The sequence below is a fragment of the Staurois parvus genome, unplaced genomic scaffold (genome assembly GCF_062004578.1).
Source record: "Staurois parvus isolate SC_StPar_1 unplaced genomic scaffold, SC_StPar_1.0 ptg000657l, whole genome shotgun sequence".
Taxonomy (NCBI): domain Eukaryota; kingdom Metazoa; phylum Chordata; class Amphibia; order Anura; family Ranidae; genus Staurois; species Staurois parvus.
The window spans coordinates 5,862,555-5,880,027 of record NW_028318453.1 but is presented as its reverse complement, the minus strand read 5'-3'; the positions used below and the strand labels follow the sequence as shown (position 1 = coordinate 5,880,027).

The window sequence follows — 17,473 nt, the reverse complement described above, 5'->3', positions numbered from 1 at the left end:
GGGAGCAGGTACCTGTCAAATTCAGGTACCCGCTCCCCCTCCCTCCCCAAAGGTCAGCAGTCTCTGGTCATTCCCTGCACTGTCTGCAGTCTCTGGTCATCCCCTGCACTGTCTGCAGTCTCTGGTCATCCCCTGCACTGTCTGCAGTCTCTGGTCATTCCCTGCACTGTCTGCAGTCTCTGGTCATGCCCTGCACTGTCTACAGTCTCTGGTCATTCCCTGCACTGTGTCCGCAGTCTCTGGTCATTCCCTGCACTGTGTCTGCAGTCTCTGGTCATTCCCTGCACTGTCTGCAGTCTCTGGTCATTCCCTGCACTGTGTCCGCAGTCTCTGGTCATCCCCTGTACTGTCTGCAGTCTCTGGTCATCTCCTGTACTGTGTCCGCAGTCTCTGGTCATTCCCTGCACTGTGTCCGCAGTCTCTGGTCATGTCCTGCACTGTGTCCGCAGTCTCTGGTCATCTCCTGCACTGTGTCCGCAGTCTCTGGTCATCTCCTGCACTGTGTCCGCAGTCTCTGGTCATCTCCTGCACTGTGTCCGCAGTCTCTGGTCATCTCCTGCACTGTGTCCGCAGTCTCTGGTCATCCCCTGTACTGTGTCTGCAGTCCATTGGTTCAGAATATTTTTTTTTCTTGTTTTCCTCCTCTAAAACCTAGGTGTGTCTTATGGTCAGGTGCGTCTTATGGAGCGAAAAATACGGTAAATAAAAGCTGGTAATTGTAAGCACCCCTGCCAATGTTACTGTAATTGGTTTTTCTCATCCCTGTAACTCATACAATTTGCAAGAGAGTTTGTTTTCTTTTTTTAAAACAAAAACAACAGACTTACTGACTAGATCACCAGGTGAAAATATAAAAATGAGTACCTAAAAAATAAAACTAATGCAGCCATCATACCTAAGAATTGGTAAGCTGCAGTATAATAAATGTCTGCTTTTGGGTTTCATACCACTTTATGGAGGTTGTCATCTGTTCTTTGCTGAGCAAATTTCAAAACTTTAAAATGTAATACTTTACACATTTTTTTTAACGTTATTAGGGTTCCCCCTTTTTTTATTTTATGTTATTTTTCTTCATTTAATAGGTAATGCAAGTTTCTCCTATTTGGTTCCTGACAACTGCATTCTGCAATTACAATCAATCAAATGCCAGCACTCATCCTCCAGGAACTCTCCTCCCTATCATTTGACTTCATCACTTTCTGGCATTTCAGCACACAAATGTGTGTGTACACAGCCCAGTTAAAATGTGAAAATACCTTGCGTACAAACTATACAGTACATCACAGTCACAGAGTCTAAGAGGACCAAGGAACATTTATACATTGATTCAATACATGTTTGTATTTTTGGTTCTTTTTTGATTCAATAAATAATCAGTTCAATAATCTGCTACAAACGCCTATGAAATCATATTTGATTATGGAGACACTTACTGTAGGAATTGCCAAGTGTGAACTGACATGTTCTCTAAGGGCAAGACTGGCACTAGCTAGTGCAAACACTTTACAAGTTTTATTCATTCTTAGTGAAATTTGCTAATCTCAGTAAATGCTAATAACAGGTAAATCTACATTATGCAAAACACAAGTTATCATAAAATCTAAATTATTCGCAGCTATATCACATTGCAGATTTTCAAGGAATTCAATAGATTAAGTCAATTACCACTGACATATTACAGTGAACTATAGATGCTTCTTTGCATGTTTGTTGGTACGGTGTTTGTCCAGCCTATGGCCAGCAATGCATTTGATCATTCAATATTACAATTGCTTTAAAAAACCAATAAAACGATCTTGAGATTTAATTTGTACTGATAGAGTAATTTGCATAAATAAATGAATAAATAAATAAATCACGGCTTGAAAGCCTTAAAAAACACAAGGAAAAGTTGGTAATTATATTTACTATGCCCCTGCCATCTGCCTTGCAGTGTCTAGACAAAGTTGACATCAAGCTCCTTTTGGTAAGATCCCAGGGAATACTGATTATTCCAGGTCTCACAAAGAGATGCATTGTATTTTGGATAATCAGTATTCCCGGGATCTCTCTGAAAATGCTGTTAGATCACATCCTGCAGAAACCAGGGGTAAGGTAAGTATATTTTCTAACCTTTTCCCCCCACAGTTTCTTTACTTTTATGCCGCAATTTATTAAATTTGGATAGTGGACCTTGCCTGTTAGTGCAAGGTCCATTTTAATGTGCATTTTTTTTAAATAAAAAGGCAATTATTCATCTTGATAAAGAATCCAGTCAAATTTAACCAAATCAGTTTTTTTTTTTCATTTTTGTGTTCAATGATGTTTATCTAGGAAAATATTGCTTTAAAACAAGCAAGTCTGTAACCAACCAATTTAATGCTGTACATATGGCCATCATAAGCCTTACATACAGTTGTGCTCAAAGCTTTGCATAGCCTGGCAGAAATCGTGACATTCTGGCCTTTATATTGAAAATATAACTGATCATGGCAAAAAATTGTCTTTTTTTTTTTAAGGATAGTGATCATATGAAGCCATTTATTATCACATAGTTTTTTGGCTCCTTTTTAAACCATAATAACAGAAATCACCCAAATAGCCCTGATCAAAAGTTTACATACCATGGAATGTTTGTCCTTGGTACAGACACATGAGATGATACATAGACCTTAAAATTGCAATTAAAGGTTAATTTCCTACATCTGTGACATTTTAAATTGTGTCTACTGTTTGTGTATAACTAGTCAATGAGTTTGTTAGCTCTCACGTGGATGCACTGAGCAGGCTAGATACTGAGCTATGGTGAACAGAAAAGAACTGTGAAAAAAGACTTGCGTAACAAGGTAATGGAACTTTATAAAGATGGAAAAGGATATAAAAAAATATCCAAAGCCTTGAATATGCCAGTCGGTACTATTCAATCAGTGGAAAATGGCCTGGTCATGAAGTGGGGTAAATCTTCATCAAGTGGATATTGTGCTCCTTGAAACAACCACGATGTTTTTTTTCAGAGCAGCCTGTATTTCTCTTGAGGTTCAATGTAGGTTTTTCTTTGTATCCCAAACAATTCTTCTGGCAGTTGTGGCTGCAATCTTGGCTTGGCATCAAGAGATCCCTAAATTTTTCATTTCTTAATGAGTAATTGAACAGTACTGACTGGCACATTCAAGGTTGTGGATATCTTTTTATACTCTTTTGCATCTTTATAAAGTTCTTTTACCTTGTTACGCAAGTCTTTTGACAGATGTTTTCTGCTCCACATGGCCCAGTATCTAGCCTGCTCGGTGCATCCATGTGAGAGCTAACAAACTCACTGACACTAATTGCAATTTAAAAAGCCACAGATGTGGGAAATTAACCTTTAATTGCTATTTTAACCTGTGTGTGTTACCTCATGTGTCTGTACCAAGGCCACATATTCCAGGGTATGTAAACTTTTGATCAGGGCTATTTGGGTGATTTCTCTTATCATTATTGTTTAAAAAGGAGCCTAACTATGTGATAATAAATGGCTTCATATGTTCACTATCCTTAAAAAAAAGACAATTTTTCAGTCAGTTTTTCAGTTTTTTAAATTTTCAATATAAATGCCAAAATGTCACAATTACTGCCAGGCTATGCAAACATATGAGCACAACTCTATACTCATCTTCTTTTGGTGCTTGTAATCCTGAACATTTGATAAACCAGTTAGAGCAATCTTTCTGTTATTTTGCCATATCAGATTGGCTCGTCTATGCTATCCTTGTAAAATTATTGTAGTGTTGACTATACTTCAAGTGTTATGTTTTATGGCTCTAAAAGTGTGCATGAGCTTTTTTTTTCAGATATACTATTATGAGCATAAGGGGACTTTTGCAAACATTTTAACTAACTGCTCTAAAGCCTAGGTTTCTTTGATTACAACAAAGTGGGATATTTTTCACATTTGGAGGCTGTTTCATTGAATGCACCCAGTACATACCCCCTTTCATCATCCCCACTTCATAGCATTTTCGGAGTCGGCAGGCTTGACAGCTCTTTCTCCTGTTTTTGTCGATGGTACACTGATTGGTTGCGGGGCACATGTAGTCATTATGGCCTGTAAAGAAAATAAGTGTCTTTGTAAAAATCGTCTGGAAAACAATTGAAGAGTATTAATGACCCTGATAACCTTTTGTCCTGGATAGGGTTTGATAGTGAAAGTTTTTTCTAAACATTCACTTGTACATATAAAAATGAAACGGCCAGTGGCAATTAAGTCTTGACAAAAAAAGTTAACATTTCTGCACTGACAACTATAAACCAAAATAAAATTCTTTTATTCTAAGAATACAAACTGTTTAAATTCACCATATGGCCTTAAAACAAAAAGATGGACTTTTTGAAAATCAGCTGGGGAGAAATGAAATGTTATTATGACCTTAATAACCTTAAAATTGTTTGGTTTTAGATGTTTTTCTAAGCATTGACTTCACACAGATATGTTTTACTTTTATTAGATTCACATGTTGTCAGGCATTATTAAAAAAAAAGAAAATCATTGAAAAGAAAAATTAGAAATGTATAGTGTTCTATTTAGATTTTAAAAGTTGTCTTCCTTGCCCTGCTGCTTCTATTCCCTATTCTATGTACCATAATCATACCATAAAATTTGGTATTAAAGCATACCTATCAATGAAAAATTCTCTCTGTCCAAAGTCTTGTTCTCTATTTTTTTTCATCAAGGACTAAAATTGGACAGTTCTGGTTTGTTGTGGCTTTTATATGAATTTTATAGTTGTTTTATATAATTTCTTCATGCTAGAAAAAAAGGAAGACAGGTAGGATTTTTATGACAGAAGAGACCGTATTGGTCTCTTATGCCATAAGCCTTTCTCCCTGCCTGTCAAAATTTATGTACACACATGTTCTGCTCGGCATGCAGTTATAGCACCTCTCTATGGTGTGATGGTGAAACTCCAGTGTACATGTGCAGGCAGGGACAGACTGACAACTCATGGGGCCCCCGGGCAATAGGGGATCATGGGGCCCCTGTGTCCTTGCCCAAACTCAAAAAAGCCTATGAAAAAGGTACCAGGGGCATCTCATGCGGCCCCCTACTGACCCCTGGCCCTCAGGCAGTGCCCGAGTTTCCAAATGGTCAGTCCGCCTCTGTGTGCATGAGTGACGTCATCCAGGGCTGGTGCAAGGATTTTTGTCTACACAGACAAAGGTGCATTTTGCTAATTTAAAAAATCCTACTCAAAATATACTAACTTATTACCTTATTGATCCTGACCTTTAACCTTTACCTTGACCCTAACACTGACCCTGGCACTGACCTAGATCAAGCATTGATTTTTTTTTTTTTTGTCTGTTTACATCTTTCTCCCCCTGGCAGGGAGGAACAGGAGAGCTCCAAACAAACGCAGGAAGCACCTACTCAGTACTGTATAAGTGATTGCTGGTATCTACAACCACCCAGATCACTTCAGCTAAAAAGCTGGTCAGTGGCAAAGAACGATGATGGTACAAAGCTCATGACTGTAGCTTCTTTGTAAATAGGAACATGTAACAAATATACAGTAGGTATTATCCCAGTTTGGCTTCAAAAGTGGAAGTACACTTTAACGCTTTCCACTTTCTGAACTGACAATAAAAAGATAATTCCACCACGTGGATTACATGAATATTCATAGGATACATGCATGTCTGTCATACATACAGTGTTTGGATTATGAATGCCATTTCATGTTTATGGTCATTTTTAATATAAATAACATATTCACATCACATCACTGAATAATATAAGTGCACATAGCAGCAATCGATGTCAAATCTTTAATGGACAACACTAGCAAATGCAATGAAGTAAAAACAAGGACATTCACTCCGGCAGCACCATAGAAGCTTTTTAATTATGGTTTTTCTGCAACTTGTTTCAAGTCTCATTCTCCCAGAGGACAATTCTAAATAATTAGGAAACCAACACAAGGTAAAAACTATTATTTACAATATCTTACATGTGATATTCTAAATGCTGCAATTGTTTGTGTGTTCTTTTCTACCAGTTGCAAATTAAAATAAAAAAATAAAATAAATTAAAAGTCCACCCACAGTCACGAGGCTGATTTTAATCAGTTTTTCTTAGAGTTTGGCAAGTACAAGAAATTTCTCTTCTTCTTTTTATCTGATTTTATAAATCACAATACTTTTAAGAGGCTGGCATTAGATCAATGCTACATCTGCCTGTAGTAAAACTTAACTAGTTGCTTTCTGAAGGTAATGTGAATGTGCATTGTTCTGTGAACTACCTTATGCCCAATTGAACTTTCAGTATAAATTTGCCAAATTCAAGGTACATTAACAAAAAAAGAGTGTTTAAAGTCCTACAGTTTGTTTTGTTTAAAAAACAGGCACAGTTTGTCCAAAAACCTGCCCCCCCCATCATGCTGCAGAGTTGGACCCTTGCTGAGTTTAAACCAGAGCTTTCCAATCAGCATAAACATAGGCTTTGCTGATTGAAAAGCTGCAGGTCTGACTGAGTAGGGGGGGTGTTAGACCTCTGCATTTAAACCACTGCTTCCCAACAGAGAGCAAAGGTCCCACTCAGCAGCATGCTGGCAGGGAACAGGCTATTATGCTCAGGCTGTGACCACTTTAGAAAGCAAATGAACTGTAAGACATTGAATGCCTTTTGTTTCAATGCACCTGGAATGGTTCATAGAATACACAGTGTTCATTGAATGATGAAGAGGAGAAAGGGGCAGAAGAACCACAAAACTGAAGGTTATGCCAAAACAGATATAATGGTAATTTGTCATGATAAAAATATGTAGGCTGCCCGGGGGGCGGACTAACTATTTGGAAACTCAGGCACTGCCCGAGGGCCCGGGGTCAGTAGGGGGCCCCATGAGATGCCCCTGGTACCTTTTTCATAGGCTTTTTTGAGTTTGGGCAAGGATACAGGGACCACATGATCCCCTATTGCCCGGGGGCCCCATGAGTTGTCAGTCCGCCCCTGAGGCTGCCATTGCTTCCTAAAATGCTTATTGCCCAATTGTTGTGACAGTCCCCTAATGTCATTTCCTTTATAGTACCTTGTAAATATGGAGGTCAGGTGCTTTGATTTCATTTACTTGTTCCAGGTCACAGAGTATTGAAGCCAGAAAAGGTAGGTAACTAGCATAGGTAGAAGGAGGCCAATACGGTCTGTTTATATACTGTAATTCATTTATAACAATTTTTATTTTATTTAGGCTATTTGAGTCTTTATTAGCCACTTTAAGTCTGGACACTTTACCCCCTTCCTGTCCAGGCCGATTTTCAGCTTTCAGTGCTATCACACTTTGAACGACAATTGCACGGTCATGCAACACTGTACCCATATGAATTTTTTAGCATTTTTTTGAGACAGATAAAAATTTATTTTGGTGGTATTTATTCACCACTGGGATTTTTATTTTTTTGCTATATAAATGAAAAAGTCCAAACATTTTGAAAAAAAAAGTGTTTTTCTTATACAAGTTTGCAAATAAATAATCTTTCTTCATAAATCTTGGCCAAAATGTATTCAGCTATCTTTTTAGTAAAAAAAAAAAATAACCCAAATTAGTTTATAACCAAAAATTATAATTTTTCAAAAATTGTTTTTACATTTTTATTTTTTTTTATATTATTATTTATGTTTTTTTTTTTTAACATACTGTTACCCTAGCAGTACAGTGTCACCATAGTGACACTATACTACTTGTGGGGTGTGATGAAGATTTTTTTTTTATACACTGATTGCTTTTACACCCATAAAGGCTGTAAAAGCAATCATTTCTCATTCTCCTGCATTCTTGCAACCATTGAGAAATACTGTGAGAGCTGTGATTGGTCACAGCTTGTCACATGGTACAAGGCTGTTGTGAATAGCTTTGTACCATGTGACCTCTGTGATCATTCACAGATTTCACTAGTAGTAAGCAATGATGTCAGGAAGTGACATCTTGCTTACTACTATTCATGTGGTCACTGATTGGCCAATCAGTGATCACATGATCGGGACCTCACACAGAGGTCCTGTATAGCGATCGGTGTTCCGCTTTGTCCTCTGGACACAGCGAGCACCAGGGAATGCGGGAGGACGTTTAGAAACGGGCACCTGCTCCTTCACTGCTCCCGTCCGACCGTTTATGTACATGGGCCAGATGGGAAGTGGTTAAATTGAGACTGTATTCAAGTCTTGCTTGAAAGTGAACCCAAGGAGCATGCTATTATGTTTGTTTGTCAAAAAGGTTATTTTTGCTCCTTTATTACTGGTTTTAACTTGTTACTGCCTTTAAGGCTACAATAGTAATAATATTTGGGCAAACCTTTTCCCACCTGCCAATCCCCTTTCTGAAAGCACTTCCCAATGTACACAAAGACTGGCCTCATTGGAAAGGGGATAGGTGGATCCTTAACTTCAGAGAGAGAGCTTATTCCAGAAGTCAGGAAAATGGAAACTATAGTAACAAAAGCAAACTTAGTTTAACAGTCTTACATAGAAAATGTTTTTGTGTCCAAGTTGATGAGTCGAAACATTGTTGATGTCTGATCTCGGCAAGGAATTTTACTTTTAAAATTTTGAGGGCTGACAAATTCACTTTCCACAATGTACTGTTTAAGAACAAGATATTCTGGGAAGTAACAATTTACATGTACCTCGTTAAAAATCAGGCAGGACTTCCAACTAAACCTACATGACATTCTTATGAGCTGTAAGATTTGATTTAAAATGACAGTTCTAGAGGACTTGAGGTAATGGGACCATCAGTCAAACATTAACCACAGAAGATGATTAGTTCAGTTCCATAGCTTCTGACTGTGGTACAGATAGCTCTAAAAAGCCACCAGCAACACATTTCAAGGATTAACGTCCTCTCTTGGTACCCCTGTAAATGTATTTGTTTTCAAATGATTACTATAATGAATAAACTTGTCTAGACTGTCAAGAATATCTTGATGCTTTCTTCTTCTACACGAGACATTGCTCCAGGGACAGAGTCCGGGCTCTATCTACACTTAACGTCTCTTATTTGTGCTCTATTGGTCTGTTAAAGGATAAGTTCACCTTTGGGACATGTTACATGATCCGCCCATTTTTAGGGTTGAACATGTAACATGTTCCCATAGCAGCAGCCAGCCCCCCCCCCCCCTTTGACAAATAGCACAGAGAGAAATTTCCCCATACTATCTTTCAGATTTGAAAACATTGTGTCCTCACGGGGCTCCGCCCACACAGCGTCACTCATTCACAGAGTTCTGTGAATGGGTGTGTAACGTACCTGGTCGGGGAGCCTGATGGGGAGAGAGGACGTCCTCTAACCACTCTCACTCAGGACCCCTGATAGGGTAGACAGAAAGTATCGAACTAGGAGCGGCATGAGTGCCTGACAGGTCTGCGGTGACAGCTGGCAGGTGATGACCCAGAGGACCAGGATGCAGGTCAGTTGCAGATGCATGAGAGCAGGTGCAGCAGCAGAAAGGTATAGTGGAGATGCAGACAACCATGGCAGCTGGCAGCCAGGAATAGTCACAGGCAGGAGAGGTAGAAGCGTCAGGCAAGCCGGGTCAGGATCAATCAGGCAAATCGGGTATAGAGGAGCAGGCAAGCGGATAGTCAAGGGGTGAGCCGGGTCGGTGCTGGCGGAGTTCAATCGTTGTCAGTCAAGCAGGTAGATAACAGGAGTCAGGGTACAGGCACAGAACATAGAAGGCACCATTCTAAGTGCAGCAGGGGTTTAAATAGCCTGCCTGTGCATTTCAGCGCGTGCATGCGTGCGCAATTGGGTGCGCGCAACCGCGTGTGCATGCGCACCGGCACAGCCACCGGGCACCAGGCACTGGCGCACAGATGTGTGCAGATACAAAACTCTTTTTCCATGACAGGGTGCCTACAAGTCCCGGCAGCCTTAGCAACTTTTGGCTTGTAGGTTTCAATGGAGCTCTGTGGTAGTTCTTTCAAGATTCCTGTCAGAATATCTGCTTGGCCATATATCCCGTATAGCTAGCAGATATTCTGACAGGTCTGCAGGAGGCCAGCATGACATCAGCGATCTACTGATCACTGGTGCAATGCTTTACAGGCTTCTTTGGACGAAAACAATAAATGCACATTTTTTTACCTGCAAAAAAATGTGTATTTATTATTTTTCTCCAAAAGGTGAACGTATCCTTTAAATATATAATTGAAGTCAGAGCTGTCCTGTGTCCTGTGAGGGCATGTGGCCTGGTAAGCTGCAGGGAGGGGGGTGCTCAATCGTCCGCCCTCTTTCCTACCCTGCCACCATAAAAAAGGAGGGGGGAAACCACAAGCTGTTTTTGTTTTTGTTTATTTGCAACTTTGCAGGTAGTTTAAGCAGAACCCCCCTCGGCATGATATTAAAAGGAGTTTTTCAAACTGTTTTTTTACTTTAGGCAATGAAAAATGACTGTCCCTTTAAATATGGTACTTTTTGAAAAAACATTTTTCACTGATTCATGTCCCTCAGGGCAGTACCCGAGTCCCCATACCACTTATATGGCCAATAATATACATATAAGCCTTCAAAATGGGCACTTTTGAATTTACAAGTTTGAGTCCCAAAGACTTGCATTAAGTTTGAAGTTCACAGTCGAACAATCTTTAGTTTCGGATGTTCGACTGTGAACTGTGTATTGGGGTGTTCGGCCTATCACTAGTTGTGACATGCCTTTAGTATTTTTTTCTCGTTTACTTGAAATCTGTATTGTTAACCTTGAAGATAAGTGGGGTAGTGTCCATTTTGCCCTTGCACCTGCTAGGACAATGATGTCAATAAACCCACACAGTAAAATATCTTATTTTAGTGTTTGCAGCTTGAAAGATTACAGATTACTTCATAGACACAGCAGTAAATAATTAAGGCCATGGAGGAGGACTTCAGGCATGAAACTTGAAAGTAAAAAAGAAGAACTAACCTGTCTCCCCCAGTAAAGATTAAAAGTTTTTTTCTTAAGAAAAAACAGATAAATGATGAAAAACTCACATGTTATGCCAACTCATTACAGTGTACAGCTTGTACTAGGCTTATTGTATTACCCAGTTACATTTTTTCCTTTTCCTAGTATACTAAATGGATTTAATTGTTGGTTCTACTAAAGACTTGATTTAAATGATTTGGCTGTAGAAACCTATTGCAATTCATTCAGTTTAACAGCCAGTTCATCCCTACAGGTTTGAAAGCCAAAGACCATACACTACCCCCTGGATGGCAGCAAGGAGCTAAGACAGAAAATTAAAACAGAGGAAAAAAAAGCTACACAGAAGTATACATATTAAGAACTTAAAAGTATAATAATTAAATATTATAGGTTTGATTATAGGGGCAGGCCACTGAAAGTGATATTTTGGATACAGAGCTAAGTCAGCCCTTAATTTCTTATGTGTCTTGCCATAATTTCCAGCTCTGTTCCTGTCAGCCTGGTGGTTGGATGGTCTCACCCACATATCTCAGCTCCCTTGTTTCATTTTCCAGTATATAAATGAAAGTAAATCTAAACCCAAGAACAAAAATTTTATATATTTCAGTTTGGTGCTCTGTGATGTGGTGACTGTGTTAGTTAACATTTTTTTAGGCACAGAAAATACCTGCTGTTCTTGCCAGAAATTACTTGCCCTTGTTACTTTCTGTGAAAGGAACTGGAAGCAAAAACAGCGTTATCATTCTCCTGTAATCTACTAATCCCATCAACTACCATATAATGAAAATAAACAGGGCAACTATGGCTTCCTCCATAGATACAGAGGAGGATTGAGTTTAGGGGACAGAAAATGTGTTGATGGCAGGATTACTGGGTTAAAAAGAAAGGAAAAAAATAACACCGCCGCTACATCTAAGTACTGGTAAGCTGCAATGTATCACATTTGGTTTTGGATTTAGATGCACTTTAAATTAAAAATCCATCATCAGGGAAAGTAGGAACACGTCACAAGGTCTGATGCTGGTATGCAGACTAAGGAACTCAAGCGCAAAGGTCTCACCAACAGAGTCCACCGGAAATATAAGATATCATCATGGGTTTAACATTTTAGTATTTACCAAAAACTTAATAAAATGTTTGGGTGGAATAACCTTTTAATGTGACAGCCCTATGCCATAAAATCATTTTTAAAAGACTGTTAATATAACATAACCCACATGCACAATAGATTTATAACAGACTGAGGTCAGCTAGAGTCCAAAGAATACAACTACACTGATTAAACATACACCTACTGTATAGGAATATAGAATCAATTATATTGGGGCCATTTAGTGTCCACATTACACAACTGTACAACAATAATGTTAAAAAGTAACATTTTCTATCTCATAATAAATAGCAGATAATAGTTTGGGGAATTGTTGCATTCCAGTATAGCTTAAATGAGTATACTGTTCATTTTAATTTATATTGACATTGCTCTGAAAATTGCATCTTATACTATAAGAGGCTTCAGTCTGCTTGCTCTTCACAAAAATTATTGTTACTATTTATTTATTTCTTTTTAGCATATGGAGTATTATGTTTATTCACCTGTTTTACATATAAACGTTTCAGGCTAAGTCATAGTTTATATTTCTATGTAAGTAATGCATTATATACTATAAATGATATTGCAGTCGTAGGAACTATTCAATGCCGAAGCTTTACAAGCATTAGCACTGGGATAAGTGTGTAAATGTATCAGGGGAGTATGTTGAAAAATAAAGTTTTGCAGTTCTGTTTCCACTTCCTAAAATTTTTTTTTTTTTAATAAAAACTCAAAAGTTCCAGTTTGACTTGAACGCCCCTCCTATAATTACCATTCCAACAAATTGCAGATGCATGAAACCAATGCAATTCTTATGGTCGAGCATGTACATCTAGTACAAGAAGATAGTTTATAAATATGGATAAATTATTTGATCTCACATCAACTGTAACTTAGCCCTAAAATATGTAAAATATAGTTTTAAAAGGGTTTTATAAGTAGCCTTCATCTAGTTGAACTCATATACCTAATTTATGTCATAATGCAATAAAATCTGTTTTACTGAGATTTGGGTAATCTGTACCTTAAATATTCAATTGCGCTTCCCAATTAGTGACACTGACCCTGGTCTCTCTGCTTCCTGTGCCAAACTATTGGACCAGTACGGTTATGGCTGATCTTATTAACCACTAGTAAGGTGTATCTGATGTAGAGATTGGGCCCAGTGTCGCTGCTAGGAAGCTTAGTTATTTGCAATTTAAAGAAGGTTTTTTGGGGTCCCAGTGTGCAATACAGTAGATCCTAGGTAATTTGCAGGCATGTGGGCACTGGCCGAATTTTGATTCATGTGTGGCCACTCCTGCTCAACAGAAGTTGATCTAACAATTGTCTTCTATCAAACTGGGAATATTGGAAACAATTTCTTGATTAGCCAATGGGCAGCAGCCACTAGTCAGTGTATTCTAACAGTAAAGAGTCCCCTCTGTCAGAATACAATGCCCCAGAGGGAAGGATTCAACTAGTAACCTCGCTGTGTATGGAAGAATTAGCTTTTCTTTTTCTTTTGATCAGCCTGCTGGCTAAAAGAAAGAAAATTGATCCACCTTTGGCCAGTCTTACAGAGAAGGTACAAAGGTTTTAGAGGCATGCATAGGTACAACAAAGACATCCATTAACAGATACAGTTAATGTATGTTGTAGCCTGCTGGCTTATAAAAAAAGAAAAAAGAAAAATCTATGGCCAGCTTCCGTGGTGCTTTTTTTCCACCTTGAACATTACTATATGGATCTGTGTGGAGTATTTTTTATGTCTATCTTTACTACACAACACATGCTTTTGTTGTTAACAAGTAATTCCCAATGGATCATTTAAAAAAGGTATATGAGGAATAATTGAATACTAGAGAACAATTGGGGCTATATCTTGTAATATAAGTATACTGTATATTGAGTTGAATACTAGAGAACAATTGGGGCTATGTCTAGAACTATAATGCATTAAGCAGGATGGTCTAGGTATGGCAAACCAAGAAAATGTATCTTAAATAATAAAAAAATATTAATAATAATTTTATCTCTAGGATGAAAAATAAACATGGCTTAGTAGTAACCTCAGAAGAGGATATAGAATGTGTACCTAGAGAATTCTATACACATTTTTCAATAAGTCAAACCTTTTCAATGATCACAATAAAGAACAATTTTGGACCCAATGTGAATTTAAAAAATTTAGACACTAGTCAGTTAGAAACTTAAATGGTAACATAAGACAACAAGAAGTGAGATCTATAACAAATATTTCTGATTTCAAGAATTTGGAACCACATGGATATAGTTCAGAAGAATATATCATGCTAAACAGTGAGATAGTGCCCAGTCTAACTGATATGTATAATTCATTTTTTTTTCTTGAAGGAAAACTACTACCACTATTGTCATACGCTGTGGAGTATGGTATAAAGGGCAAATAGAAATGACTGTAAATGTATTGTATTGAGGTACATTGATACAGGTCATTTCCAAGTATCTATCTAGATATAAACACTTCAATCATGTAGTATTTGATGGCAGTATATCTACTAATCTCAATATGACTGTATCTAGAGTCACCACAGTATACTTATAAAAAGCAAAAGAGGTGAGGAAAATTAGGTAGGGAGAATAAGAGGAAGTCTGGAATGAAGGAATGGAGGGGGAAGGAAAAACAAAAAAAAGGGAAAAAGATGGGACATTAGGAAATTATCCTACCCAACCCACCATGACCAGGATGATGTGGAAATTAATTCATAGTGACATCATATCAGAATCTCAGAGCATTTCCAATGTTCATTTAGCTAAGGCAGAGCTCTGAAGGGATTGCCAGTGGAGAGCAGGCTCATAATCTTGAAGTGGAACCACTTGCTTCTTTAGAAAGTAATATCCTGGTATATTCTTGGGAATTAAAACAGTGAATGTTCTGTTTTATGCAAATAATTGGTTTGTACATCTCTGAACCAATCTGATATCTAAATCATAGACCTGCTTGAAAGTGTCAGGTCTTTTGCAGGGTATAACATTAAATCAGAATATTCATGGGTAGGTAGGAACAGTGGGTATATCCCTACTGATAGAGAATGCACACAAAGATTTAATTATACTAATAAATTTGAGAAGATATATACTGTAGTTACCCACCTCCCCTCCCACTACAGACTCTGTGCTTAAACTAGTAAAGGATTGGGAATGGTTACCATTTTGTATAACTGGGCAAGTTAGTATAATAAAATCTAACATATTACAATGATTGGTGTACTTAATGCAATCCCCATAACTTTCCCTTAATACAAAGAATTTGTAAAAAAGAAATGAGAAATTAGATGGTTTTGTGGATAGGAAAAAATAATTAATGGTTTAATTTTGAATTCCAAGCAGATTTGTTTGGGGCTCCCAAATATTGAATGCTATAATACTGATGCCTTGATCAGACTTGCCTTGGTCAGACTCGGCTTTTGATAAATTACCTGGACTTAGAAATACAATTAGCTGAGGCATTTTGAACAAAAAAAAAAAAAACATATACTGTATAACAATGGATACTGAGGTGTGAAAAATCAATGCTATAAACATCAACATTACAGACACAAATTTTTTTTTGCTTTATTTCATATATTTCACCAAAATAATCACTGTTAATAAAAAGTACTGTTAATAAAGAGAGAAAAAGCAGGCTCAAGCATATGCATAGTCCTGTATGACAAAACTGCTGATGAGAATTCAGCAAAGAACATGAACATGAGCTTGAACACGCACCTTATTATTCCATATCATTTTTTAGATCTTTGCAATACATGATACAATAATTACAAAAGCATCATGGCAATATACTATACACACCTCATCTGAAGTCTTATGCTAACACATAAACATTAAATACACATATATGAACATCTTAGTGCCTTGTACCCCAGGAGAAGGGGGGGGGAAAGATGAAAAATAAATATTCATAAAAGCACAGCTGGGAAAAATTCCCCTCCAGATGCAATATAAACCAGAAATTGCAGATACAGAAGCCCCCAAAGACTTACATCCAGACTGCAAGAATGTGGACAGAAATGTAAACTTGGTGTCTCCAGTGCTTTACCAGGGAGAAAAAGAAAGGCTCAATTGCACCCTTCTTCTTATATTTCCAAACAAACATCCACATCACATGTCTGCAGAGGTGAAGACATCACTGACGTAGAGCACAAGTGATGCATGTATAGATGGAAGTATGCATAGGGATGTAAATCTGTACCTGGGAAGGTAGAAGAGCACAATTTTTCCTAGACACAGACCGGTCAATGTACTTGTGTCATGTGACACAGGTATATTGACGACATCCTTGTCATATGGACGGGTATGGATGTGAATCAATACTGATAGAGTTTATGACTAAGTTAAAAATCAATGATTTTAATTTACTTTCATTGTCAATTTTGGTAGAGACAAGATCTCATTTTCAGACCTGGTTTTCTATTTTAACTGAAAAAAATTATTAATATATCGTCATTTAAAAAAAAGACACCCACAAATTGCCTTTACATACATTTAGCACTCATTCTAATATTTTATTAAATCAATATATTATAGCCAGAACCTTAGACTTTGATGAAATAGCTCAAATAACCAAGACTTTAGGAAATAGAAGGATAAACTACTATAACAGGCTTAGATGTAGAAGCTATAGTAGTAGAACATTGAAGAAAGCATATTTATGAGCCACAATCCAGAACAGGAAAGCTCTTATATTTAAAAACAAGTAATTGTTTTTAAAAATATTGTTTGCTTCATTAGCTTAGCAGGTAATTATATTGTGGGCATATAAAAACACTGCTCAAAAGTTCAAATGCAATAATTGAGGTTCAAAATATGCCATTTGTTCTATCCGATTATTTCAGGTTTATGGTAGGATACGAAGCAAACTAAGGCTAAAAAAAACCAAACAGATACATCTTGCTGTAGAGCAAAACAAAGGATCAATTAGTCTATGGAATCACGCTTCTACTTACAGCTCTAATACCAAAAAGAGTGAGAAGGTGATACTGGCATGGCCATTGCTGATGGTTGTTTGACTAGTAAACTGAGCTACAGCTTTCAGTACTTTCTGAGTCACTGACCTGTTTCATACGATTTTCAGGTCAGTAACTAAAAGCAGTGAAGCAAGACCGTAAGCATTTTTCAGGAAATGTCTTTAGTGAAAGGAAATAAATTTGACTAACCTTGGTGTGTCTAGTTTTGGGGGGAATGAAAGCACTGTAGGCCAGTATAGGTGTACTGCATTGTACAGTGCTGCAAGTATAGAAAATGAAGCTTACTGGTTGGAGGATGGAGCAGAGAGGTAGGAGATTTTATCAGTGAGCTGTTTATCCTTTACATCCAATCACAGTCTTAGCCCCTTGACCAGAACGAATTGCTTTGACAGCAGTAAATGATAAAGATATGGCTTAGAGGTTTGGCAGGGTTGTCTGAATTAGCCAGAAAGGCTGATATGAAATTCTTGCTGTCTCA

The 17,473-nt window shown here is 37.6% G+C and overlaps 1 protein-coding gene across 1 annotated transcript in view; it reads right to left on the bottom strand.

The window, feature by feature from the left end:
• The window catches only part of ESR1 (estrogen receptor 1), a 125,556-nt gene that overhangs the window by 107,436 nt on the left and 647 nt on the right, over window positions 1–17,473 (bottom strand). Inside the window, exon 2 of the mRNA XM_089694284.1 lies at window positions 3,947–4,063. Coding sequence (XP_089550410.1) covers window positions 3,947–4,063 — 117 coding nt within the window. The remainder of the gene's footprint in view (window positions 1–3,946; window positions 4,064–17,473) is intronic.